Below are 27,566 nucleotides of genomic sequence, written 5' to 3'. Positions count from 1 at the left end.
ACTTTTAGAAAACACTCTATAGTCGCAGCAAGTTAAGGCAAGACGGTTAGGTATCAAGTCGGCAGGCGCTGGGCGGGACAATCAGTTCAACAGCATTCTCGTTGCTATGCACATTTTTCTGACTTCACAAATGAGCAGCCCCGAGAACAAATTCACATTTCAAATCGTCGCACTTTGTCAATAGAATTGCATAGAAAGCCCCGATGATATTTGCGGATATCGTGATTTAACTACGTAACCTCAGTAACACTCAAAATTTTAAAGTCTACTAATATTTACGCACAGTTCCGACTCATATAAATTATTATTAAAGTAAAGGTCCTTATTTTGCAACATTTAAACAGCAGTGTGTAAGGTGCTCTACGGTGATAGAGAAACAAATGCCAGCTCAATATTCCAACAGCTAATATCAGTGGTCGTGGAACTACTCAGTTTTTTAAACTCGATCAAACGTGTGAATCATGGAGTAATTTCGTGGTGAGCGAATGTTTTGTTTTACAAGATTTTCAAGCTTAGATCCAATTCAGACTATTGAACGAGTTGTAATTTCATTACTGTAATTCATAACTTATAATGTTGTTCCGTACATTGCTGAAAATAGCTATTTCCTGCTTATTGCTGATAGTGGTTAGAAAGCGAAGAACGGCGAATCAAAACAGGGGTATGCAGTTAGAACCCAGTTGGAGTTCGTGAGCATTTTTCTTCTCGTGTTGACCGAAAATGCCAGTCAGATTTTTTAAACTTATTTCTCATTGTTCGAGTGTTCACTAGGGCTGCGCGCAATTCTTTAGTTCAAATATGGATGCTATAAAAATAGTGGCCTCAGTCAACTTGTATCCATTGTACAAAGACCGAAACATAACCCTAATGTACCAGATTGTAAAGGGACTCTGTGAACTTTTTACGGAAAAACATACGGAAAATGACTACATGAAGTGCAAATTATGTGTTTTTTCTGACTTTCTAGTTAAAATTTACGCTTGTTTGTCAAATGGCAAAATGGCGGAATAGAATTAGAAGTAAGTAAATTCCTTACCATTAACTTAATTAAAAATTTTACACCATCTTAATTCGTCTGCCATAACATTTACTTGTAAACTGAAATTAATGTTTTATACAAGATGAAGCTAGTAATAAAAGACAAGATACGATGATCTAGGAAATCGAAACGTGGAGAAACTTTACTCCGCGCACTTCATGACAACTTACAAGCTCTTTCGGAAAAGAGAGTCACAAAGCACGGAAGAGTCTAGTTACTTCTACATGTCGGTAGAGAGATACAGAATTATCAAAATAAACGCTTGCTGATGATTGCTTTTAGAACATTTTGTTAAAACATTCTAAATGTATGCTAGTGATGAGAGCGTAAGCCGGGTATCTTTTTTGTAAACATCATATTATTCTCTTCTGTTACTACTTCAGAAGGAAACAAGTAAAGGGTATGATATAGAAACAAACAACTGGTCAGGCTTTATTATTAACATCATTTTAGAAAACACTTCATTGAAAGTAATATATAACAGAATGAGTGACGCTGTGTTATCTTTTGGTTAACATTTTCATGGACAAGAAATTCATGTGTCACATACTGCTACAAAGATCTTTTTATTCTTAGTTTTTTTTTAACTCAGTTTTAAAGAGTCAAGCGCGACTTCAAAGAAGCTGCTGGTAGACGCCATTCAAAGTAACATAAAAGCTCAACGCCTGCCTAAGGAAGATAATGCGCATACCCGTATGTGTGACCACTACTCAAGTGAAAGGCATTTAAAAATGTGTAACAGCAACAATCGCAACAGCAATTGCAACAAAGAAAACCTATGCAATGAAGTTACTTTCAGTTTTCTGACCTTTCTTGTATTTAGGGCTAAGTAGGCTCATTTTGACGCGCCCCTTAAAACCCATTTGATGCAGGTTGTATTGAAGATATCGTCTGTAATTTCCTCAAAAAGCATCTTATACATTTTGGCTATAAATAAAAAGTTGTTATATTTAATATCTAATTCAGATATTTTAGTGGAGTCGCTAAGCTGATAATTTGATTTACGCTGGCATGAGGCAGCCTACTGGTAACCAGTACTTTTGATTTCAAATTTCACTTCGGATGATAAGGTTTTTTTTTGTAAGTCCGCTAGAAACAATCACGCCATAAAAATGAAAAACGAAGCCGTCCAGTGACTTTCATAATTATCACCATTGTTTATTATCATCTATTACTTGTGGTTTCGACCGTTTTACCCGTTTGAAGTCGGGATTACAATTATAAACGTGAGATGTTTTATATACGTTATATGCATAATGTTACTACAAGGGAAACAGTTTTCCTAGTTGAATATTTTATTATATAGGAAGCTTATACAAACTCATCTGGTCTTTAACACTTCTTTGGCCCGGCCTCTCCCATCTATGGAACACAACGGCACGTTACTACTTTGTATTGACCAGCAGAGCGAACAATCGATTGAGAAGATAAAGTTCGTTATAAGGTTTTCCAGTGGAGTGCAAGCCAGGTGAGATGAAGACACAGCGTGGTCATGTAGATCCTTTACGAAAATCATTTCGTAATAACTGGTACTGGTGAAAATATGTGATGCCTGCTATATGACAGAACTACTCGAGCTATTTCGCTGTTTTCGCCGCCATACGGACTTCACGTTCGTACTTCTCCAACAATGTTTTTCTATACTGTTCCTGATTGGACCAGAGATCCGCTGCCTGTACATTCATTGGTGAACTAATATTGGGTTCTGTAAGATTGTGTATTGTAAAGAAAATTATAACGTTTTACTAACTGCAGTAGGTATACAGCTTTGCATATTAAAATAAAAATCCATATTTGCATGTTACTTCTCTGTAAACTGCTTATATAATTATTGCGTAACAACATTCCGATAAATGCTGTTACGCCGAGTACATATTTATCGGAAACTTTATACAAAAGCTGCCTACCTGACAGTAACGACCGGATCGATATTAGTATTGTCCGGACATCTAGTAGCGCGCTCCACTGATCCCGAAGAATATCTAAACATATTCGACCCGAGCTGTCCACATTTGGATGATAACATGCCGTGGTAAATGTCACCTTTATAAGCCAAAGTGACTCCGTTACGTTGATAATGTAATATGTTTCATTTAGTATTATTTTTAAGAATCGTTGTTGTACGAAAAACAGATATTGAAACATGTGTTTAATTGTAGCCGAATATAAGTAGTACCATAACCATTATTTACAGATATTTCTTCATAATATGAAATGCCTTATACGATTGTTTTTCGGCTAGCACATACTTTTGGAGGTTTGTAAGGATAGTCCGGTGGGAACTCAAGGCAGAGTTTATACGAGAGTCCCTCATACACGCTGTTTACGGGCCCTTCAATTGTGCCGACCCAACGAAAAAGCATATCGCTCTCAGGGAAAGCTGATACTCCCGCTTCTGGAGTCATCTGTGAATTCAGATGAATAAGCAGCGCAATAAATATATAACTAATTACATATCCTTTCATGTAAAAGGAAATGTCTGATCTAATGTCTAACTAAAATACTGGTCTAAAATTTTGATTATTTTAAGTGTGTAAACTTGTCTTTACAAGAAAAACTGTAGTGAATGTAGCATGCATAGGAAGACTGTAGCTTGTTATATTTACTTTGAGCACCTAAACTGCGTTGCTATGCAAGTTGACTACCCTGTTTCAGTACCTGAATATGTATCGTTTATCCACAAGGCAGCTTTCGGTATAAGCTCTACATGAAACATGGATTCGTGCACTAGATTACTGAAGACATTCCCTCGTCTTATGGGACACAGGCCGTCATTGGCTGTGTTAAAGCGGTTTCTCAGAATGTAAACAAAGGTCTATTAATGAGATTTCTTGAAGTGGCCCTTGAAGAAGTATATTTTACTATGTTCCATTCGCAAAAAGCGATAAAAAATACTGCAACTCACTCGAAATTCTACTTGCAGAATTAATGAGAAACAGTCCATATATCAATTGACGCATCCTTAACGTAGTGAGTTTTCTTACTCGTTACATTAAACGATAATCTTACTGATGTTTTGACTACGTAACATAAAATGTCCATGAATAAATCTACAATCACAGTTTCAGGCGAGTCGGACTATCTATTCTTAGAAGAAGAAGAAAAAAAATGAGCCCTCTATGGCTATGAAAGCCGTTGCTGCTTGTTACTGATGCCTTATATGGCACTTAGCTGCGCGTCTGTTAACTGTATGTGTTCAACCATTATTGGGTGTTTTATCGCGTGTCCTTTGTCGATGACTAATATATTTACATTATTTGGAAAACGGGTACTCACCATAAGACCCATCAGTTCTGACTGTAACCTGAAAGTTTCAAAATAAATTACGGTAAATCCTTAGCAATGTATCCCATCCATATGCACAGTCTTTTTTTAAAATAAATTTTGGTAATGTAGGTTTTTTTTTGGGGGGGGGGGGGGGGGGGGGGGGGATAAATACTACTTTAAAAAATGCATTAGATAATAATTATTATTATTGTTATTACATTACAGTATAGACTTTGATACGTGTGGTATTTAGTTGCCTTTGATTACCACCACGGAATGTTGACGGGTAAGATTTATGACTGGGCTTGTACCCGAAATTTATTTGTTTTTGTTCTATATATATATATATATATATATAAAGCAGATTACTGCATTTATTTTAGCAATGACGATTAAAGTGCATGTACAGGTTTTTCTAATTTCATCGACACAAATTAACCAATTTTGAAATGGTCACTAAACAAATAAGTTTCTGATATATGTTTTACATAGAGTATCTGCAAGCATGACAAAAATACACTGCATCAGAATTTATTTCCTAAAATCGAATAGAACAAGTCTACGAACTATGAATCTACAGTTTCGGCTTGGCTAAGCTACGAGTTAAGCTTATACTGAAGTATTGACATTGTTGTTTGTTCAAAAGTTTTTACTTCGTATTAGTTCGTTTTTAAATAGCTCCAGCCAGTACTACTCATTAGCAAAATTTGGTTTACAAACCTAACTTCTTAAATAATTGACGTATAAAACTTATCAGAAGCTCAGCGGAGCAAATCTGAACAAAAGTAAAGTATTTTCAGTCTGGCTGTTTGCTAGATTTGGGGCCACACAATTCACAAACTACTCAAAACGTATTGAACTACCAATAAATAAGCTACCTATAGACCCTGCTCAGTAATGAGAAGAATATACTATGAAAATGTTGAATAGATTAACCTTTTTGCCACGGCATGATTCCCTCCAGCCGGTTGTTGGCTCGGTTTACCAACGGTAGAGTTTACTCCCGTAGCCATGATTGTTCGCACTTCTTTAAACTCGGGTTTAAACTTCGGTAAGTCCTTCTTGAATCAACACGATGACAATTTATACTGCACAATGATATGGACATACTTATTTTGGTGTTGCACAATGACATGTTTATGTCCCTTCCTTAAAAACGCCCACTCCAAGCCATATCATTCATATCTACATAAAACAATACGAATTGAATGCGACTCTCAATTTGGTATAAGCTAATATATATTACTGACGATGATAATCGTTGTGAAATAATATTTAAAACAAATCAGTGGCGTATTCATTCAAACGGTATCAAAGATATGCAATGCAGTTCCTACCGTCAAATTAGTCAACACTCGAACATGTTCTCTCGTCATTAACGGTTTTCAATGTAAACACTGGCCAACAGAAATCGCGCGCCATTGGCAGCGACAGCCACTTTTGAAATCGCCGCTTGGCGGGAAGTTGCGAATTGGAATCTCTTACCGATATCTGCCTGCAAACATATCATGTGCAATCCTTATATTGTTTACATATATATGGATTATTCTATATTTCGTTCTGTTTTGGTCCACAAATGCCGATTTGCTGTAGTTTTGCATTAGATAAAAATTTGCATAATGGTATATATTAAGAATAAACTAACATCGCTTAGGGAAAGAGTGAACACGAATTGACCATCAATAAACTGCGCCTTGATAACATGAGGCAGTCAAGCTTGCTTTAATAAAATAGGACTGATATGTCAATTGGTCTTAATGTTTAGATATCTGAGGCAAGTTGTAGTGAGGATTCACCCAGGAGAACCTCTCTCCTTTTATCCTGTTGTAGAATATGCGGTAGAAAGTGGGCGTCTGATTTGCAGTGGCGCCATCTGGCCTTGACTTCGTGCATCTTCCCCGTTGCAGGGGGGAGCAGGAATTGTAACATCGGCGGCCGGGGTAGTAGGACATAGGAGGAGGAGAGTGGAGACCCGAACGAATTCAGGAGTGTGGTGAAGCTCTTAGCGGCGTCCAAAGAGTGTGTAGATCGGTTTAAATCAGGTTTATGAATGACAGCAATGAACTTGCGGTTCGGTTGAACGCATCGGTCGTACTCATTGTGTCCACTTGGGTAGCATATTTCGCGCACACCTGCCCACTTAGGGATAAACCCTGTCTGCACCGTGTTCTTGAATCACCATGTATAATAGGCTGCAGAAGCAGTGTTTAATGGACAGGAGGGCAAGCATCTAGTTAAAAGTCCTGGAAACGCAGTGCACATTAAGTACCTGCTGGGTGAGTTCGGCCATGAAAATTGTGTGGTAACTCTGACATCGGTTATATTATCCTAATCTATTCATAATTCATACCGAACGTAGTGAGCCTTCAAAGAGAATTTCATTTTACCCATAGTTGAGTTATAGACGTGTTTACTTTTACAGTATAGTCGATACTCCGAACAATATACAGCAAGACAGTGTTCTGTAAGGTAATTTTTGTACCCATCTAATGCCCAGCGTCCACTGACATACCGCTCAATGGCGAAGTTAGAAATTTAAAATTATTATCTATTTGTATATATGGCGTCATAGAAATTAGTATGATGTGGGTGTCAGTATGCATTTTATCGGGGACGACCCTTATTACGGGCGTATATCAAGCCCTTTTTTGGGTTTTTTTTTACAACAGCAATCAGTCACAGGCAGATGCGCCAATCACTGTTAAAGGCTCTCTTTTAGAGGTATAGAATCTACTAGGATCTGCCATTTCGTTACTTCTGCGAGTGCCTCCTCCGCAATGATAATACCTTTAAGATTCAACGTCACTGCTAGTGCCTAAATTCATTGTTACGTATTAAGGAGCTGCCCGCGTCTTAAAACGAGAATTATTGAGTGGTATGCAGGATATACAGCTTAGGAAACTAAAAAAGAGTGAAACTAAGTAGTCTTCTTTTAGGGCACTAGGGCCATAGAAGCATATTAAAAAGGAACAAACATTTCTGTATATTAAGTTCAACAAGACACTAGTTTAAATGAATCCGAATTCAACTGGATATGCGGCGTAAGTGAAAACCATTCAGCCAGAAAATCATGAGTTTACTAAGGATGTTTTTCGTGCAGAAGTCTGAAACTCTCAGATATTATTCAATATTGCATGCCTGTTTTGAAACAAAGCCAATAATATCAGACTTCATACCCCAATAAAATTCAAAAGAATACTCGTTGACTTGAGTTTGATTGGGAATCGTTTAAGAAAGATTTCAGCCAGTATTTGAAGAGAGAAATTTCATTTCCATGCGGATTCTTTCCAGCATATAGCAGTCGCTTCATCAGAAATCGCTACAAAAAGCTCGTTTCTGGATCATTATTGGCCAAGCTTGCACGACTTCCTTTCCAATCTTTTTTTTGAATGGGTGGAATCGGAATCTTATTACACCTTGGTAAACGAGACACAAGCCCCTACCATGAGCTTACAACGTCGTTCTTGTCGTCTTTTCATAACCAGCACACAGCTAATAAGTGGGGCCTGTCAAGGTCTAAAAATCATCATACATTTTCAAAATTTGGCGGTATTTGTTTAATCTTCCCATTGGTCAGTTAATGAAACGTTGTGTTACGGTGTATTTTTTTAGTTAGTTAATGAGTTAAACCAGTTATTTTTACAAGCACAGTTATGGGGTATTGCCCTTCGAAATGTGGGCCTTTTGGGTGTTTTATGTGGTCTATTGGACAGAGATGTGGTTTACCTACGTATATAGGGACCCTCAGTATTATTGGTTGTATGCAATCTGAGAGCAATGTAATGCCTCAGCGTTAAGCTATATTTTACAAATGACTCTGTCGACCATAGCTACGTAATCACTAGACAAAAATAAGCAATTTTTGTATAGAAATGTAACTATATAGAAAATCTTTTTTTAAATGGAATTATTTCCAATGTCAGCGACTGTGTTAGCTTGATTAAATAGCCGATGTTTGAAATATCCGTCACTTTTAAAAGTCTAAAGTCTTTGTTTATCCTTCGCTCGTTTATGTAAGCTTTGATCCATGTGTGTGCCTCCACCATCTTATTGAGAAATTACCTACGAAATGCTTTAAATTGCACAGTCTTACCAAAGTCTTAATAAATTAGTATTTAGACTCAAAATTCAGATCGTCAAGCGTTTATCATCGAAGCTTTGCCATTGCTGGCATATACACTAATACGAGTTGTAAGAGCGCATGTAAACGTGTTATCTGATTATATTTTTCTCTGATCTGGAAAAGTAGAAGTTCATAGAGCTTTTGCTAATTCTAAGCTAATAACTTGCGAGGAAGTCTTTTTTTACAGCTTTTCCGACGGTATCTTATTACTCGTTGTTTACAAATCTGTCTATCTTGAAATCGTAATTACTCATAATTAGTTACTTTCTAGACAACACTACCCATTCACCCAACATAAAGCAATCCAATAGAGTTTTCTCCGAATCTCACATTGCGTGTGTTGCCGAAAATGATGAAATGAATGAAATGCATATATGTTCCTGATTGTATGAAGCATGTTCTACATGCAGAGCCCTACAAACTGCAAAGCTCACTTATCATGGACACCTGCATACGATCGACCGTTTTGCTACAGACTTATCAGAACTAACTAATAACGTTACTTGACTAGCGTCTAATGAGAATAATTTCTAATTTGGTAAATGTATTCACTATTTGGGGTTGCTTAAATAAATACATCGTTGAACAGGATTTAAAAATTAGAGAAATTGGTTTATGAAACATGCTACTGTTTTCACAAAATTTTTGAGTTAACAATTATAATTTTTGGTAACCCTATAAGAGATACGTACCTTAGTTCTTGCTGATGTCTTATATTGATGTCCTAAGGTTACTTACTTTCTTCAATTTTAGATGGTTTGAGAGGATCGAATTTGTGTTTCAAAATTGCCATAATGAGGTGTTGCCGATAGTTCACGATGGAGACTGTGAAGGTAAGTTAAGGAACCGATGTATAGGTAGCCAAGATAGTTAGGAATAATACTTTTATGTTACTAATCATGCACTTTTTAATGCAGTATAAAGTAAAGCAGTACAGTCGTGTACCGGATAATTGTTGGTTAACGATCGAACATCTACAGATGATGAATATTTCAGGAGGTTTAATTTTAAAGCACAAAAAATATCCATACCAATATATTTAATCACAAAGGACTTTTCAGATGTTACTTCCTAAAATATCGCCACATGATCAAATAATAAAAAAAAACTAGCCAAACATTTTAGATTGTTTTCACCTCAAAAGGTATCCTGTACTGAGAGTTTACCCGAAATTTGCCGCATTATGATTGTTTTGTCAATTGGAAATGCAATACTACCCAATACCGAATGCAACCATGAAATGTAATTTCTTGGTCGCAGCTAACCCACTCGAAAGAAATTAGTACCAAATTTTAGGGTTAATTCGGTTGAAGTTATTCGCTCTAGTAACAGTAATTGCCCTCTCTTGCTTAGCTGGCGCTTGTTCTCAATCACTTTAGCGTATTTTACAGAGTTCTTCAGCCAGGTTGAAGTTGACCTGCGCGCCAGATAGCTACACTGTTTTTAAGCAGACAGCGGCCTTGCTAGTTACGTTAGGAATAAGCAAGTAATCGTGGTCACTCTGCCCGCAGTAATTTAGTTCGAATCGTGTGCCGCAAACCAATTACTTTTCACGAATGAAGTTTTCCTTCTAGCTTGCGTTATGTTTCCGCCCTCGAAAGCGCAAGACATCACGCAAATGATCCAGCGTTGTACCCATGTACAGGCGCCAAGTGTGTATGTTAGCGCTCTATGGAGCGAGGCGCCAGACATCTCAGACAAGACGGGCGGCGTATATTAGTTAGTACCTGTGTAAATAACAAACCCGTTTAGCTATAAAAACGATAAGTTATATTGGAATAATCTGTTATGGGTAAAACCGCATTTATCTCTCTATGGATTTTGCCCACACAAATCTGTGCGTCATAGGGCAACATATGCAAACGAAACCGTGTTTCCTGAGAGGGTACCTTGAATTGTAGTAGTCTAGAAATGTTCTCAGAAAGTTTCCATGACCCGATCTTATGAAAATAAATATTATGTATACATGCATGTTGGCAGATTCGAACCAGCGACGTCTTGCACTTTACGTTTAGTTACATTTGTTAGCCTACTGAGCCACCGCTTTCAATCGCCGCGAAGATGTTGCAAATTTTCAGCAATGGCCTACCGAACAGAATTCACCGAATTTCACCGTTATGTCAACATCGCGCGAAGACAATGCCCAATATATTGCTAATGACAAGTGTAGACTCAACTAGAAGGTTACGTAAAGTGATCATGGCGTAGCAATAACGTTCTATGCTAGAGGCATATTACTCGGCAAGCGTTAGAGGTGCAAGTGCAGTGTCGTTGCTGCGATTCTCTGAGTGAGTTACTCGAAATATCTTTGACTATAGTAGGTAAATATTTTGATTATTTTTTTCGGTGAGCGATTTCGTTTTCTACAAATGAAGGTGGAAAAAATTGAGTTAACATTATAAAAACATATATGGTTGCCAATTCTGCTAACGAGCCAGCAAGAAAAGAGATGAGGATGTCATGAGCATTTCTTAACATATATCGGAGCTAGTATACATTTACAACTTATAGATTCTATATCATAAACAACTCTAGTCAAAACGCCAAGTAGTTAGTATGGAAATGGCCGTCAAAGTACTTAATTGGTTGACCAAATTGAACTGAAAAAAAAACTGTCATGATATACCATTAAACATCAGGAAACACGTCATCACCCTAAAGTGTACCAGAATAATTATAAGCTCGGCGTAATAACCAACCGGTAGGTGAAAGTTCACTCCAATGGGCAATTAAGTCGCCTTGTTGCTTTTTAGTTAGAACTTAACATTCTGAGGTGCTAGCTGCATCTAAGATTACCGTTTCAATAATATGTTACGTTATGCGTTGTAGCAGTAAAAGGGGCGTTACTTATATTTTGCATATTGAGTGGCTCAATGGTCGATTCTTCTTTCGACAGGAGCGTTCCTCGCGACCTGCGAGGATCGTCGGTCTTGAACTAACTGCCCCCCGGCTTATGTCAACTCACTCGATGCAGCATGACGCTGGGCAGAAGGCTGAAAATGAGTACAATGGTGACAAGTATAGCGGCAAAGCACGAGCATCCCCCGATGAGCTACTACAACTGGGGAACAAAAGCGAAGAAGGGGAGGAAAACACTCCCGATTGGTCTCCTGACACAGGTTAGTATATAAGCAAATGGTCGAGCGCTAACGAACTAGACTGTTCGTATTCGCCGGATACAGTCCGAACAGCATACAATAATTCCCATTTAGATTAAGAAAAAAGTACTAGGTATAAACTAGGTTTATCTTAGGAAAGCTTCTATTTTGTTTGTTTTAAAAATCGTTAATTATATACGGACAGTCAGAACCTTAGATCTTTAAGCGAATCTTCTAAATTACATCCATCCAAGAAACCAGCACTTTTATCGTTAGGCTGCATGAGTTTAGGAAAGCGTTTTCTAGCCGTCCTCAAACACATTAAACCATTGGATATGTGTTTGCATTTTTACCTGCTATTATTAGTCTCTTCTTAGGCAAGTGTGTTATTGACGGTATGCAACGGCCCTGCTAATATTATTCTTATAACAAATGGTATTAGTAAAATGATTTAGTTAATCATTTTAGCCATATTATCTTTTCACAGTTTTATGGCGATCCTTACCGACGTCAGTGGTGGATAACCGCTCGAGCCGTTCCTCATCTGGTGTACCTACTTCACTGACGGATTCGACTGCCGAAGAGGACCACGTCCTGACCGGGACTGCCGGGATTACGGGTGTTGCAGGTGTCGGCCGATCTCCGCTAATGGCTTCATCCCTTTACTCCACGACTTCGTCTTCCTTAAGAATCAATCCGCAGTTGGTAAACACCCGTGTAGAGATGGTCTATCAATTATTGAGCAGCCTAGCTTCGGAAGATCGTGATGATGTATCGGCTACCCTTGAGAACATGACATCTTCGAAGGAGAGCTGCCTTGCGATGCGTCAGAGTGGATGTATACCACTGCTCGTTCAGTTGCTGCACGGTGCGACGGATGAACAGGGCAACTTGAAAGGTTTGACGATGTCTATTTACAGCGCGATAGAACAGTGAGAACCGATCAAGAGTGACGGCTCTGTGACGTATAGTAGTACATATGTACATAAACAACCTGCACACTTCCGCTGTATTCCTGGAGCCTTCTAGAAAAAAGAAATATGTCGTTACAATTGATCACATAACATTTTCTGGTGTAGGAAGTCTAGCACACCGCAGAATATTTACGCGAAAACTTTTTGGTAGGTAATACATCTTTTACAGTCGTGAAGATAGATGCATGATATTAGATGCTGCGCTCTTATCTCTATACACTACAAACTGGTAAGCATACATTTTGCTGTATGCATACGGAGAAAAACGTTCTCAAGAAACTGATAGAAAACATTTCGGCTGTAAACGATGATGCTTTTAACGTTCTAGGGCGTCTACGTAGTCGTGAGTCCCGCTCTCGTGCTGGAAAAGCTCTAAGGAATATCGTGCATGCGCTACCAGAGGACAAAAAGGCACGCAGAGAAGTGCGCGTCCTCAAACTTCTAGAACAGGTCTGTCCTAACATAGCCGCCTAAAGCGAAACAACAACAGATCATTTTTAATCGCTAGAAATGATTGATTTAAGAAGAATAAAGGTGATCTGAATCCTTAACGTATAGATATGAGAATCGAAAATTTTATTTCGCCTGTATCTAAGGTTAACATACGTTCGTGAAAAGGGTAGTGATTAATTTAGGTCGCTTTTACATTCTTCCTTACGAGTTCAATGACATTGAAGTTTGACAGTTTGGGGACAAAGTTGACATCTCCGAAAAAGGTGTTTGCGTACCTGATATTCATCCAGCGGATAAACCAACTAAGTGAACCCCAGCTATGCGAGAAATGTTTATACAGCTGATATTGACATACGGCAATTGACTTGTCCCCTAATATTGGTAACACACTAAGGCCCACACCGATGTGATCCTAGTTGATGATATTTTCGGGGCATATATTTGGCACCTGAAGTAAATGTGTGGACAGAATCTACTGCTCGCTATAAATTCCTCCCATTTAACCTTCTACTAAAAGGTTGTCTTGATTCAGTTCTAAAAGTTACGGATACTTGCCATCGTCGACAAACGATACTGCGTTTCATAATACTAAGTCGTTCAATTTGGGCTTTACATAAAATTAGGTTCGTGAGTTTTGCAATCAGTTAGAGAATGGGGATGCTATCATGGGTACAGAAGAAACGGACGATCGAAGAGACGGTGAACTGGATCATCCGAACTCAGCTGTGGCAGCCCTTATGAAGTTGTCCTTTGACGAAGAACATCGTCATGCGATGTGCCATCTTGGTGAGTGCTTCATTTGGCCATAAATCGCTTCATCGCTGACAGCTGCCAGCATCGAAGTTTACCGCTTATAGCGAATTCAGTGAATTTTCGTTATGCAGCTCGGGATAATAGCATAAATGGGCGTCAAGTACACAGAGCACTTCTACAGTTAATCAGTACCGTTGACTCGTTTAATGGTCTGCATATAGGATCCTACGTAAGCGCCTATGTTACATAATCATAACCAAATTTAACAGTTATAGTTTTAATAAAGATTATGAACTATATTAACCTGGTCTTTGGTAGCGAAGATAGCTACCACATCGGACTTGAAACGACAGTCTGCGACTCTGGTATTTTGAAATAATGCGTTACCTGTGTGTGTTTTTTTGAAAATGAAACCTAAAAATATACAATAGCATTTAAACCTTGGTTTTAGTCTTATGTCTATAAACAAAAATACAATTCTATTGTTGATCCTTCATTTAACATATGTACGAAGTAAATATGAGCATAAACTCTTTAACATGAGAATTTGATTCCTAGGCAGCATATCGCTCGTGTGCATTCTTTCCTAACGTAACAAATTATAGGAAAAGTTGAAACGCTGGAAGTTGTTTAGAACCAAGTTTGCTGTACATTGCAGGCGGGCTTCAGGCCATAGCTGAACTCGTACATCTTGACTATATAGCTCACGGTCATGAACGTGAATCGTGCATCCTCGTAAGACGATATTCCGGTATGGCTTTAACCAATCTCACTTTCGGAGACGGAAACAATAAAGCTGCGCTGTGCTCTATGCGAGATTTCATGAATTCTCTCGTCGCGCAATTCGATTCGCACTCGGAGGACCTTAAACAGGTATGCTAATTCTGCGTAACCGCGACTATATGTATAATGAAAGGTTTACCAGCAGGTTTCGCAGGAGGCAGAAGGCCTTGCCACTGATTTATCTTCGACGCATGTTTTTATCAATTTCTGCTCTCCTTTAAATACTTTAGGTGGTATAATCTTCATATACGCCAGTAACAAATTAATAGAAAGGTTTCGAATCCGTCTTGCGCAGGTGACCGCATCAGTTTTACGTAATTTGTCATGGCGCGCCGACAGTAAGAGTCGTGTGGCCCTCCGCGACGCGGGTGGTGTACTATCACTGACGCGTTGCATGATGTCCATGGAGAAAGAGGCCACACTCAAATCAGTCCTCTCTGCCCTTTGGAATCTGAGTGCGCATTGCACCGAGAACAAAATTCAAATCTGCTCAGTTGACGGTTCACTAGCGTTCCTCGTAAGGTAGGTTGTAACCCACTGCAACTACACCCTGAATAGTCCTATGAGCACTTCATTAGGACTATCACTAAAAAGCTGTTGCTAGGCGTAGGATAGGCTAGACTGGATCGTTCAGTTCGAACTGAATATTCAGTTCAGCCGCAGCTGTTATTTTCAACTGTGTTACTACTACTACTTATATCTGCTATAACTAAAAAGTGTTCCTTGATTTTTGTGTCATTTGTTTCTAGCACGCTGACCTATCGAAGTCACTCGAAAACACTGGCTATCGTAGAAAATGGTGGAGGTATTCTTCGAAATATTTCGTCATATGTTGCTACTCAAGAGGAATACAGGTATCTTAAGGTTACGCCTCGCCTCAAAACTAGATTAATTGTTTGAAAACAATATTCCTCAGATTAGCAGACGGACACATCGTTCGATATTAGATGCTTAGTAATCTAGACTCGTATATGTCTGCAGTGAGTGAGGACGGTCAGTAAATAGTATAGTGTGAACTTGGACCAGTATTCCCTAGCCGTTATTTCCCGACTGTCATCGAAATGAACAGTGTATGACATACGAATCGGGAGAGGCATATAGACTGAGAGGATAAAAAATGGGCTTTTTTTTTGAGTTAGACGTTTAGGAATGAAGAATTATTTGCGCAATAACGATCCCAAAAAAAAATTTCCTAATATGTTCAATTTTTTTCAGAGCAATTCTTCGACGACATAGCTGCCTTGAAGTTCTCCTTCAGCAACTAAAATCGCCTAGTTTAACCGTAGTGAGCAATGCTTGCGGCACTCTCTGGAACCTTTCCGCACGCTGCCCACAAGATCAAACAAAGCTTTGGGAACTCGGTAATTATTCCGAATGGTATATATGATTAAATTAGACGCCCTACCACTGAGTAAAGACTCATAAAAAATGGTGAAATCAATTTTTTTAGTTTAATTTAACTTTTTCACTTATAAGTGAGCTTATCTGGTCATCCGTTTGTGTTTAACAACGATCACTTTCGAAGACATCTATTGGTAGGTTGTTTAAACTTTGATTTTGCCCAGCTATATTGTTGTATAACTCATATTGCACACGGTATTTTAAGTTTCGGCATTTTCTTTGTTTTATGAGACAGGAATTAATTTGACTGCTTATTGTACGGAACCGCGCCCGGCGAACTAATGCCTGGTACATTTTGCCAACAAGCAGCTTAACCGTCTGTCTCATATGTATCTCAGCAACCCTTTATGATCCGGTGCTTCGATTGTCTTCTAGCTGTAATTAAAGATTAAACCCATTCCGCAGCGTATGACGTTAAGCCATCTGAGCTCTTAGTGTCTTTCGCTAGCAAACATGTTTTCTCAATTGTACCTGTATTCTTACGGTGGCGTTCGCAGGTGCTGTGGGTATGCTGCGTAATCTGGTCAACTCGAAACACAAGATGATCTCGATGGGTTCGTCGGCAGCACTTAAAAACCTACTGACTGCCCAACAGCAACAACACGTAGACTGTAGTTCGCTCGAAGGTAGCGGCGCTGAGTCGAGACTCAGCTCTATTGTCTCTGACGATGCACTGCTGTTTGTGCCAGGGCATCAGTATCACAAGACCACCGGCGCGCCGCCTAGCTCTGGCGATGATAATAGTTTACGAAGCCAAGGCATAGCTTGTACAGAATCGAGCGAATCAACTGATGGTGGATCGGCCGTCAGTCCCGCGGCTTCTCGAACCTTACTGCAAAAACGTGCTCCTAACTCCTTGCAGGACTTTTTATCAGGAACACAGGGCCCCATGCTTTTGGCTCGAAAGGCGCGCAATCTCAAACAGCAGTTCGTTACAGCAGAAGACGCCAAGAACCTCAGTGAGCTGTGCGACAATATCGAAGCCTCTCCGAAAACCAGTCCCGGTACGCAGTTATGCGCTAACTTGCTACATATTGACAAAAAAACCGTGCTCTCGACGAGGGAAGCGCAGGGTGGATGCGGAGAGTTTTTCATTCATTACTACAACCGTAATGCCTTCCTCGTTGTGCCCTTTTCTGTCTGGATACCGATCGTGGCTGAATCTTGGGGTTTATATTCGCCCAGCCTAAGACAAGCATGGCCGCACATATTACACACTTTGTGCAACTAAACGAACGGGATTGCCTAGTACTAAGAGTGTACACAAACTAGCATGTGACGCGAGTGGTAAAGACGACACATTTTGAGAACGGCTTTTGTTCTGTGGTAAATCGCACGTTTAGACATAGTGGAGAATACTTTCAAGGAAAACAGCGATTGAACAAGTTTCCCGAACATTCTCTGTCGCATCACTCAAAATTTCATGAATCCGATTTAAATACTCGCGGATTCTGATTGCGTTCATCATTATGCACATAATGCCTAAAGACGCAAGTTTGAGTTATAGTCAGGACCGTTTTGTCTGGAGATTGGTCCTAGATCTCTTCAACACTTAAGCAATATTATTCAGTATGGCGATTCACACACGTGATTTAAAAACCTATTCATACGTGAGAAGGAAAATATTGCGAGGCTAACTTTCAGAGCAGCATCTACTACCAGCACCCCCTATGCGTATAGGCCTATACAGTTTTCACAAGCCATTTTGGTCGGATGGAAATTCTATCGCGCAGATATCGGACTGCCTTTATCAGACAGGACCAAAAAGAGGTTATGTACCTTTCTTGTTAGTAAATTAACAATGCCGTATAATTTCTAACAATTATTTTTCACGATTTTTCATTAGTTGTGTATATTTGTCATTCTAAACGAGCGAACTAGTTAGGGGACGGAAGACCAACGAGGGTACATGCGTCTAGTAAGGTAGCGTGATGAGGTGGCTGTTTCAAATGTAACATAATAATGGACGGGTTTAATAATAGACGTTTCTAATAGACTTCTGATAATCTCCACTGCTCATTGTATTTGGTTTAATTTTGAACAAGCAATGTATAAGCAAGCTCCACTTATGCAAATACATATGAGATATATGACCTCTCATATATATATATATATATATATATATATATATATATCTATCGGACCTACTAAGAAAAAGTTCTCAGTTTATTGTGCCATTACCCATTCATTTGCCTCAGTCTGTTGTATATATTTTTGAAAATATTCGAATGTCAAGGCACGATAATAAACACTTTTCTTTAAAAACACTGTGTTAAGGTACATCACATTATTATCTAAAATGCAACAAAAACATCTATTATATGTATAGCAAGAGCAATTCTAGTTAAATAAGTGCTATATCTGATTTCTACATCCGGTGAGTTATGTACATGTATATATATATACGGCAGACCACAAACGCTTACAAAGAAAAATTTCTTAAAATAATATGAACGTGACAGATAGTTAAAAAGCAGAGTTCGCTTCCCTATTGAACGAAGGCGAAGATTCTCCTAGAAGTCAAAGAAGTGATGAAGAAATTCTAGACACGCGAATGCCCATCGCTATATCATGTCATGGTAGACTGAATACTGCATTAACGGATCATTGGAGGCTCCGCAAATAACGAGACATAGAAATAGGGCACGTATAGTTTTATGCGAATTTTGTAAATTATATAGTCATAAACCAGTGGACCTACCCTTGCAAGTTCGTTGGCAGAATAATTTTGTACAAAGAATTTGATACGATGTACCTCTATAGTTCACACAATCACACACAACAGAAGTTATCTGCCCTTGTTTTACCGATCTAGAAAAGAGTAGAAGTAGCAATTTGACGGACTGCCACTGTTCTGGCACGGAAAGCACTTTCGCACTACGACCCTGAACGGTTTTGCCTATTCGCGAAGAACTTGTAGAGTCTAGTTGAGTAAGATATCTCGAAGAAGGGGCGCTGCGCAGACGCCGTTGTTGGCAACGATAAAACAAGCAAGTGTCGCCCCTCTTTTTTTTTCGACGACGGGAGGCATTTGAAGGTATCGTAGGGTGTTGCGACGGCTTGACAGCACTAAAAACCTGTTTGAAAATGAAGCAGAAAATGAAGATGAAGAATTCAAGCGGTGTATTCATTAGACTGTAATCGTTCATCGAATGTTTCTGTCGCATGGATTAAGGTTATCGTATTATATGTATCACATAAATCAAACGGCATGAATGAAATTTAGGCCACACGAATGCTCACGTTCACGTCTTTATCCTTCGTACCCGGTTTTGCATCCTGAATCTTGCACGTTTCCGTATACATTAGCTGCTGTTGGGCGTTAATTGTTGCGATTAGTTTTTGCCAGAATCCGGTATGGTTTCGGAGTTGTTTCAGTGTTACAGGGATATTACTGAGAGATCTAACTCGAACATGATGCGACAATAAGATATGGACTGATTAGAACTTCGTAGAAAAATAATATCTCCACCACATAGAAGAATCACTATTTGTGATACGTTGTGAGGCCTTATGACAGAAGCATACAAATTATTGAGGATCTTTTAAAAACGAATACGTTAGTGCAAGATGAAATTGTTTATCCAGTATACTCATCTAATGTTTACTTATAATGTGGAAAAATAGAACTGACCTTACAAATGCGGAATTTATATATTCTGCTTATTTTCGGTTCATTGCAGTGTTAGAGAAGAGGTCCCTGTTCTTAGGAGGAGGTTTCACGTCGCTGGCGTCTGACGGACGCATGTTTTATTCGGTGGGCGAACAGGTATCGCGTTCATGCTCACGAACTTCTCTACGCTCAGCCCATTCTGAACCAGGTGTTTATATCCGACCGCGGCGCCATTCTCTCGGACAGCTTCACCTGTGGCACTTAAATTCAGATCCGTCATCGACTTACTTCTCCAATTCGTACACGATCGATTGGAGTACAGCATCTGGTGAGCATCATTACAGTTGCCTAAATAGCAATCAATTATATTGTTAACAAAGAACCAGCAGAGCTATGTAGGCAGCAAGAAATTCTGTACTGCTTTTACAATGGAAAAAAAACCAGTATAAATAATGCTACTAATAACAATATCCAACATAAACAATCGTCTGGGGTTACTGCATGCTTCATACCACTCTCTATATTCTCCATTCTGTGCCAATAGCGGAACAATGATTAGTACTGTTTAATGGTTTCGTGAAATAGCTTTCCTTGCCTCATCGGAAGGCACTCGTGCAGCATCAGCAAGGCGCCGGCCTGCGAGTTCCTCGTTGTGCGTTCGTCCGACCTCAACGTACGCATCATTTATCTCTTCTAAATCAATTTTTGAAGATAAAGAGGACTCTTCACCAGCCGCTGGCAAGGTATATCCTTCAAACGACAACTTACATGTTGAATACATGAACAAACATGAATCAAATCAGACAGATAACGCAGGATGTTTTTGCATTTTTATTTGTCCTAAACACTCAATCGCATCTTATGTGCATGGTTTGCACGCACGTACTAAACATAAAGTGAAGCGTTTCGGCAAAGACATGCCTTTAACGTAAAAATAAAAACTACGCATTCATCTATCACTTCCTTCTGCCATGTTTCATCTCAGTTATTTGCATTGATAGTGGACATTAATTAGGCTCATAAACAATTTCTGTAAAATCGGGGCTTCAATCAGCTCGTGGCAACAGTTCGAACTAAACTTGTAAATAATGTTTTGTGCGTGGAAGTGGATGCGCGAAACCAGAGCTCTTGCTAATCTTGCTAATTATAAGGTTCTAATTCCATATGGGAACGAATTTGGAAACGAATGAATATGGGAACGATTGAGTAAAAGGATAAAGCTAAATAACAATTATTTTCTGCTTCTGTCAAATTTTATAAAAGTCTAGTAATCTAGGAATCTAATCTAAAGGGAAGAATAGCGACACCGGCAACATCTTGAATTTTGCATTCAAGAAGGGGAGCTTTTTTCATATCAAGGGTGAATATTTCCTATTGCCTTGACACGGATTCACCTAGAACGATTCCTTACCCTGATTATGGTAGGCTAACACATGCACATTATTGTCAGTTACAGCAACAATGTACTCCGAAACGTGAGCCTCGTACCCAAACTCAAGAGCCTAGTAAGGAACAGAAAGCCGGTAGCAATAAGGGCAAAGAGCTAAAGGAACAAAAATCTCGTGAAGGAGAGAGAGTTGCGGAAGAAGTAGCCGTTGATGCTGAAGCGAAATTGCCTATCTCTAGTCCAATGAAAGAACCGCTCACTGATTCTCAATCATCCTCCACGACTCCGTTGAAAAAATCTAAAGTTTTCCAAGTAAAGAGACCCACCGAATCTCCTCCGCCGCCGCCTATTGCCAAAAAAAAAACGCTGGAACAAGGGCAGGGCAATAACCAACAAAGTACTACAACTAAATTAGCGCATGCTCTTGGTGGTTCTAAGGAGCTCAGCACCAAAGATCTGAATAGGGACGAAGAGTCTATGGAGACTCAAAGCTCTGCGTATCCAAAGGACGAGCGCACCACTCAAGAAACTGTTGGCCTTTGCGGAACTTCTTTAATAAGTGATGTCGAGTTGACACCTGTTGTGGAAAGCAAGCCATCTGTACCTGCGAGGACAGTCAAGTCGATTCCGAGTATGTTGGAACGAGGTTATCCTTTTAAGAGCTTTTATACAACGTCTAATTATTTGCCATAAATTCGATCCTTATCTAGGTACGTCGTAAGTTCGTTTTAACAAAGTCTGTTCTTTTCATTTCAATCAGCACCACCCCCAACTTCTCCTGTCAATCTATCACGGAAAAGCTCAGGCAACAACAATGACTTCGAACAGCTGATTCCAGTATCAGATAAAAGTCCTCCTGCCTCACCACTTCGTCGAAATTTGACCAATAAACACCTGAATCAATTGAAAACGGTAGAAATCGAGGACGATTCATCAATAGTGTCTGATCTCGGGGGAGTGCAACCTCCATCCTACTTCAACGACCTGGCTTCGATGGCTAGCAGCTGTGCTTCGCTCGAACTTGGAGACCGCTCACCGGTCAGGAAGTTTTCGCTTAAAGCCCGTCCATGCTGGAATGCCGATGAATGGAGTCCAAAAAGCTGTGAAAATCTCGATAACGTCATGCCGCCGTCTGGCCTCAACTCCGTCGAATGTCTCTCTCTGAGGAGTTCTGCTAACTCCGAAATGCTTCTTAAGTAAGTGTGGGAAGGTAAAAAACGATCCATAGGGTTGTTTATAAATTTAAAGCACACGTCTCACTTAGATTCTACAGACGAATCTGACGGGTTCAATAACAAGCCTGGCTGTTCTATAACTAAGTTTTATTAATGACTCTGCTAATGGAAACTAGACTGTTTTGCGCGGCTGTACACCTATTTCACCCCTTCTATTTTTATGTCGTCAAAGATTTGAAGGAGACATTTACTTTATTTTTCGCCCGTCACAGAGCATTCTAACAAATCCAGCTTTACTCCTGTGTATCCAGCAAAACGGGTTTACTTATCAAATGGCTTAATTTTTAGTACTTTTTAACGCAAAATGTAAATCATTAACCTTCTATTTTGTCTTGATTTCTTTGTATTTTCCCAACTAACGTCTCTCTAGTGCGAATCCACCCTCTTTCCTTGATGACCTCTCCACAAAAGAGGATGTATCATTTGATGATCGTACACATGACATCGAAGTGGACAACCGAACACGCGATGTTGATACTCATTTAGTAATTTCGATGTCAGCATCTCGAGACGAGGTTGATGGCTTTGATAACGTCGATAAGCTAGACGAAAAGAACACGCAGTTAGATGAGCGGACCAGAGATATTGTCAATCACAATGAGGACCCAATCTATCCTCGCGTAAATACAGACACCTACACGCAGCAATACCATCAGCAACCCGCAAATATACAGAACTCATCCGCATCATTCTACGCAATCGCAAAGCCGGCGAACGGATTGGTTGCGCATCTGCTTGATGATCCTACGGAAATCGGGTCGGACGCGTTTCTTTCTGATGCTGAGGGTGAAGATTTGCCGTATGACTCGACCACAGACTATTTCACTTGCCAGCAATCCTCCGATACACTACGAGCTTCACATTTTCAGAGCTGTTACAGCGGCCAAACCCGAGATGCGACTGTCGGTAGCAGCGAAAATCTCACAACGCTTGATAACACACTCACATTTGATGTGTCTACAAAGAGGGCTGTCACTTACCAGAATTCGTATGCAGACCTTACGTACGACGCTACGCTAGTTTTCGAACCCGAAGAGCGACAGCTACCGCAAGCCGACCCGCAGCAACAGCAGAAGCACAAACAGCAACACTCGGTTTTCGATACTGATTTCCAGGATCCGGCAGATGATGAGTGCTCTGTCGTGAGCAGCGTCGACGACGCCACCTATGACATCTCGTCACCGCAGTCGCAGACGCCTGCTAGAGGCCAGGCTAGAATTGTGAAACCTATTTTTGTGCATGGGTTACCGGTAATACCCGGGTCGGCCTCAGTCAAACCAACAGTAATCGTTGTCACAGGAAAAAATTCGCCTCGGCATTTGTCAAGAAAAAGCGCTGCTACTCCCCCCGTGCCTATACGACAAACGCGTGCAAGCGCTCTTCGTGCTTCTAGAGCGCAAAGCTCTGAGACGGAGCGATCCGAACGGGGGACGCGATCTAATAGTTCCTCGCCCGCTAGATCTCCACCCGTAAGCGCACGTCTTTCGAGCCCAGCGAATCGGCGTCCGTTGCCCCGTACAGCGTCGTCACCTGTTTCGACAACGAGAACCCCCATTGGTGGCCGAGCGCCTCAGGTAGCCAGCCCTTTAGCGTCACGTTCTTCTAGCCTAAATTCACGTACAACTTCACTTCATTCAGCAGATAACATGCGTCCTCTAAATGCCCAGCGAATGACTCCCCCGCCATCGACAAGGGCCGCAAATCAATTAAATGACGACCAGCCACTAATTGCACCTAAGCCGGCACTGACAAAGCAAGGAACCTTCACAAAGGAGTCTGGAGGGCTTTCGGTTAAGTCTGTAACACCACCCGTGCCTAATGCTAGGACAATCGTGCCAATCAAGCCACCTCCAACGCACCATCAGAATTTCCAAAGCAACAAGACGTCACACAACCCAAGCATCGTAAGTCGTCCACTTACCTCTTAGTATACCATCGTATATATTTCTGAATGCCATATAACAGGAAAACAAGCAAGCGTTGATTATATAGCAATGCCTACATAACTGTATACCTGGTCAAGCATATTACTTCATTTTACTGCCAGTGGATCCTTTTCGTGTTTGCATGAACACTCCGTAGGCAGTATCTCGGCCGGTGTCGGGAGCAATGCATAAATCCTCATCAGTGAATACTAACATGACGATGACGCGCAACTCACACCCAATCCTCAATCGGACGCAATCTGATGCCGCTCAAATGGCAAGGTCGTCTATTATGCCAGGCCAAACCAGAGAGTCACCCATACAAAGGTAAAGATAATAGATAAATTTTTTTATTAATAAGCTTTAGGGTCGAAACTATCAAAAGATGAAATGAGACCGCCAGCAAATGCCATGGACATGCTTTTCTGTGTTCCACGCGTACAGCGTTACGTGTGTCACGGAACACTACTTTTTCACAGAATGAGGATCTTTGCTGAAGGTTTTTTGAGTTACTTTTTTTGTTACTAAACGAAGTATGTTAAAAACATTGTAACGGACACTTATCATCTGGTTACATTTCACAGATTTCGAACTGAAACTAGGCTTATACGTGGACTCTAAATTCTGGCTTTCTAAACGTGTAACTCGGACGAAGGAGTAGAAATAGCTAATAGCCTATATCCGAAGTTCGCTAGAGCAAGTCTTGCCACTCGTATTTCATTTCGGCATTAATGAATTAGGCTTGGCCAGCAAAAAATGTTGAACAAAAAACAAATACTTACCTAGAAATATAGATGAAAAGTTGCAGTAAAAATAAGCCACTGAGGTCTTGATATTTAAGAATAGAATAAACATTTGTACACCGATTATCAGTGGGGTGACTCTTCGAAATGTCCTTATTGACTGTGGCTTTTTCAGGGTGCCTTTGGCTATGCGAACAACAGCCGCTTCGCGAGCGCGGGCCGCTGCTATCGCGCAATCGAAGATGCAGCCAGGACATGTACAGAGGGTTGTCCTTACGAGACGAAACAGCTCCAGTGGGGACAGACAAAATCAACAGCAACTGCCGTTACAGCAGTTGTCCAATAACCTTAATAATAACCAACAGATAATTGAAAACAATAATGATCGTCTGCAGTTGATGACAATGGGTGAAAATCCAGGACTGATGCGTAGCGGAACCTACGAGAAGATCAATGAAGTGGGCAGCCCCCCATTCGAAGACAGAAATCACAATGAGCAGGTGGAGCCGACGACGACGACTACCACAAACACAAAAACGTCCACCAATCAACCAGTACGACCAAGCGAATTTTGGAGCCGAGACCAGAAAAACATCGATCAATCAGTCGGCGGTCGTCAGCAGGGAGGTAAGGCAGGAAGTGGAGGAGGCTTCCTGAAGAAGTCGATGATGATGAGCGGCTGCGGCGGGGGTCGCCGTGTAGCTGACTCCTCATCAATGCCTCCGATCGTAACTCCGCGTTCTAGTCCAAGTCTGAAAAGTCCTTGTGACATTGTCACGAAAATTCCTCGCTCACCGGGAGCCGGCTCCGTCGTCGGTGCACCCACAGCCGCTGTCGTGTCGCCATTCAATTATCGACCGCGTTCTACACCGACGACACCAAATGGGTCGAAAATTCCGATGATGCGCTCGGACACGCCAACTAGCGGGGAAAGTACCAGCCGAAAAAATTCTGTGAGCGCTACGGCCGACGAAGAAGGCTATATAGTGGCTAAAGCTAGACTCGTGACGACAGTGTAAAACTGGGAAAAAAAACAGGATATTGGAAAGTTGTTTAGCAGCGGAAAAAGCAAACAGAATATGATGAATTCGGGGAAGCAGCAAACAGCTAATGACGAGAGCGTTGAACGAAGGTAACGGAAAATTATCAAGACCAGTAGTCGGGATAAGTTCGGCGATCAAGAGGGGATATTTCCTAATTATACAGACGCTTAGATTAGAAAAAATCTAATTTGATCTATTTACTTGTACCTAGTCATCAATGTATTTACTGTGTACGTGCTGTAATGTACTATAGCAGTCGTCGACAAACCGTGTGACGCCTATGACCATTTTACATGCGAGGGTCAGTAGGTGATTTTCCAAACGCGAACAGTCTGAAAGCAGAAGTCAGTTGTTTCTGTTGCATTTTATTCACACTCTATGCACAAGCACACGTTTAGTTGCGAACCAAAGAACAGTCGTGGTCTTATATATATGTATATATATATGACGACGACTTATATGTATTTTCCTTTTATGCACGCAACGTTGGTAAAAGAGTTACCGATCCGAAATATAACTGACGCTTATGCTTGACGGAACATAATAGAAGTATCCTTTACAAGGGAAAAATAGTCAATGAAAAATCAAAATCTCACCGATAAAATCAAAGATTCGGGTTGATGCAGTTCACAGCATCAATCAGCGTGCCGTCTACGGCGCCATTTTTTTTTCACACACAATTTTTCCTCAAATGCATCCGCTTCATTCCCGCGTTTGTTCCGGCAAACGCCGTTGAGGCAGATGATGGCAGTGATTGCATATGGGGGTTTGACAAGCCAACGCTCGAAGCGGCGACGTCTACTTATTCATTTATAGTGAAGGTCTCCTCTTTAGGAGACCATGGCATTTCAGAGATGTTGTTCTCAATATATCTATAAATAAAACTCACTTAAATAGGTAGCAATCCGAACGCCTCATACATGGAAATAAGCTATGAATAAAAACTCTCGATACGTAAAAATGACTCATTACTAGTGAAGCGTAGTTAGTCTATGACCCTTGTGGAAACATTTAAGGCAGACCTGTAGTACCACTCTTACATTAAATTGCCGGAAAGATTTCTACGGTTTGTCTAGCTAGATGGTTTTAAAGTTATATGTCACGGGCAGTATGAGTCGCGTCGGGTCAGCATTAATGTCATTTAAACGCTGAGTTTTCAGTAGCTGTGGCTATATGTGCTAACATTTCATCCGATTTTGGATGAAGCGCCTCAACGGTGAATGTTCTTTTATATTTATTATTCTATTATGATGACGGCACAAATACTACCTGGGCTATCAAAAATTTACGTTGTTTGTAGTCAAGATATGTTATCGGAAAAAAAAAAAAGGCTCAAAAATGCTTCTGTCGCTGAAATTTCGATGTGAAAAATACATCTCGTAGTATCGTAACAATTACTATAAAAGCTGAGGCAATTATCGCGTAAGTTGTGTCCGGTCGATATGTCGGCAAGGGACTGCTCATCCGTGATCAGACAGGTTTCAAGGAAGCTAGGTTGCTGCAAAAAAAAGAAGCTCGATGTTTGGGTGCCGCACGAATTGGCGCAAGATAATCTATGCGATTGTATTTCCATCTTTGAAAACTCCATAAAAAGGCAACGAAATCAAGCAATTTCTAATAATTTATAATGATGGGTAATCAATGACAAAGAAGGTGATGCCGTGCGTTTAATGGGATTGGAAAGAAATCGTACACTGTGAGTAGCTGCTGCCTGAAAGGACAATTAACT

General features: G+C 40.3%; 2 protein-coding genes across 7 annotated transcripts; one reads left to right on the top strand and one right to left on the bottom strand.

The window, feature by feature from the left end:
* Nucleotides 1-17: 17 nt before the first annotated feature.
* On the top strand, nucleotides 18-26,798 carry Apc2 (Adenomatous polyposis coli 2). Of its 5 annotated transcripts, none has more exons than XM_086980304.1 (18): nucleotides 18-477; nucleotides 9,183-9,262; nucleotides 11,326-11,548; nucleotides 12,015-12,425; nucleotides 12,830-12,951; nucleotides 13,578-13,740; nucleotides 14,366-14,580; nucleotides 14,786-15,012; nucleotides 15,240-15,344; nucleotides 15,706-15,851; nucleotides 16,389-16,895; nucleotides 19,575-19,832; nucleotides 20,090-20,247; nucleotides 20,955-21,522; nucleotides 21,652-22,087; nucleotides 22,497-24,030; nucleotides 24,209-24,378; nucleotides 24,970-26,798. In XM_086980304.1, exons 2-18 carry the CDS (start codon nucleotides 9,248-9,250, stop codon nucleotides 25,811-25,813), a joined length of 6,102 nt encoding a protein of 2,033 aa, XP_086836430.1. In that variant the 5' UTR covers nucleotides 18-477; nucleotides 9,183-9,247; the 3' UTR covers nucleotides 25,814-26,798. The 5 variants fall into 5 exon arrangements, with proteins under 5 accessions (XP_086836430.1, XP_022646433.1, XP_022646436.1 ...); XM_022790698.2 differs by lacking the exon at nucleotides 18-477 and adding an exon at nucleotides 5,939-6,582; XM_022790701.2 differs by lacking the exons at nucleotides 18-477; nucleotides 9,183-9,262 and adding an exon at nucleotides 10,413-10,717.
* Nucleotides 2,173-5,801, bottom strand: vih (ubiquitin conjugating enzyme vih). Of its 2 annotated transcripts, XM_022790702.2 has the most exons (6): nucleotides 5,644-5,801; nucleotides 5,243-5,394; nucleotides 4,316-4,343; nucleotides 3,289-3,444; nucleotides 2,947-3,082; nucleotides 2,173-2,744 (listed from the first exon to the last, which is right to left on the bottom strand). In XM_022790702.2, the coding sequence occupies exons 2-6, from the start codon at nucleotides 5,317-5,319 to the stop codon at nucleotides 2,617-2,619; spliced, it is 525 nt and encodes a 174-aa protein (XP_022646437.1). In that variant the 5' UTR covers nucleotides 5,320-5,394; nucleotides 5,644-5,801; the 3' UTR covers nucleotides 2,173-2,616. The 2 variants fall into 2 exon arrangements, with proteins under 2 accessions (XP_022646437.1, XP_086836446.1); XM_086980320.1 differs by lacking the exon at nucleotides 5,644-5,801 and having other exon boundaries at nucleotides 4,316-4,336; nucleotides 5,243-5,637.
* Nucleotides 26,799-27,566: the final 768 nt, after the last annotated feature.

Source organism: Varroa destructor, unplaced genomic scaffold (assembly GCF_002443255.2).
Source record: "Varroa destructor unplaced genomic scaffold, Vdes_3.0 BEIS01000002.1, whole genome shotgun sequence".
Classification (NCBI taxonomy): domain Eukaryota; kingdom Metazoa; phylum Arthropoda; class Arachnida; order Mesostigmata; family Varroidae; genus Varroa; species Varroa destructor.
Note: the sequence above shows the minus strand (reverse complement) of the source record. Positions and strands in the feature narration are given on the sequence as shown.

Coding starts and splice junctions, on each gene's coding strand:
- vih (XM_022790702.2), bottom strand. CDS start 5,319: ATGGCTACGGGAGTAAACTCTACCGTTGGTAAACCGAGCCAACAACCG. Junction 3,445..4,315: donor CAGAACTGATGGGTCTTATG/GTGAGTACCCGT, acceptor CTGAATTCACAG/ATGACTCCAGAAGCGGGAGT. Junction 2,745..2,946: donor GATCCGGTCGTTACTGTCAG/GTAGGCAGCTTT, acceptor ACAATCTTACAG/AACCCAATATTAGTTCACCA.
- Apc2 (XM_022790694.2), top strand. CDS start 11,248: ATGCGTTGTAGCAGTAAAAGGGGCGTTACTTATATTTTGCATATTGAG. Junction 11,549..12,014: donor CGATTGGTCTCCTGACACAG/GTTAGTATATAA, acceptor ATCTTTTCACAG/TTTTATGGCGATCCTTACCG. Junction 20,248..20,954: donor CTTCACCAGCCGCTGGCAAG/GTATATCCTTCA, acceptor CATTATTGTCAG/TTACAGCAACAATGTACTCC.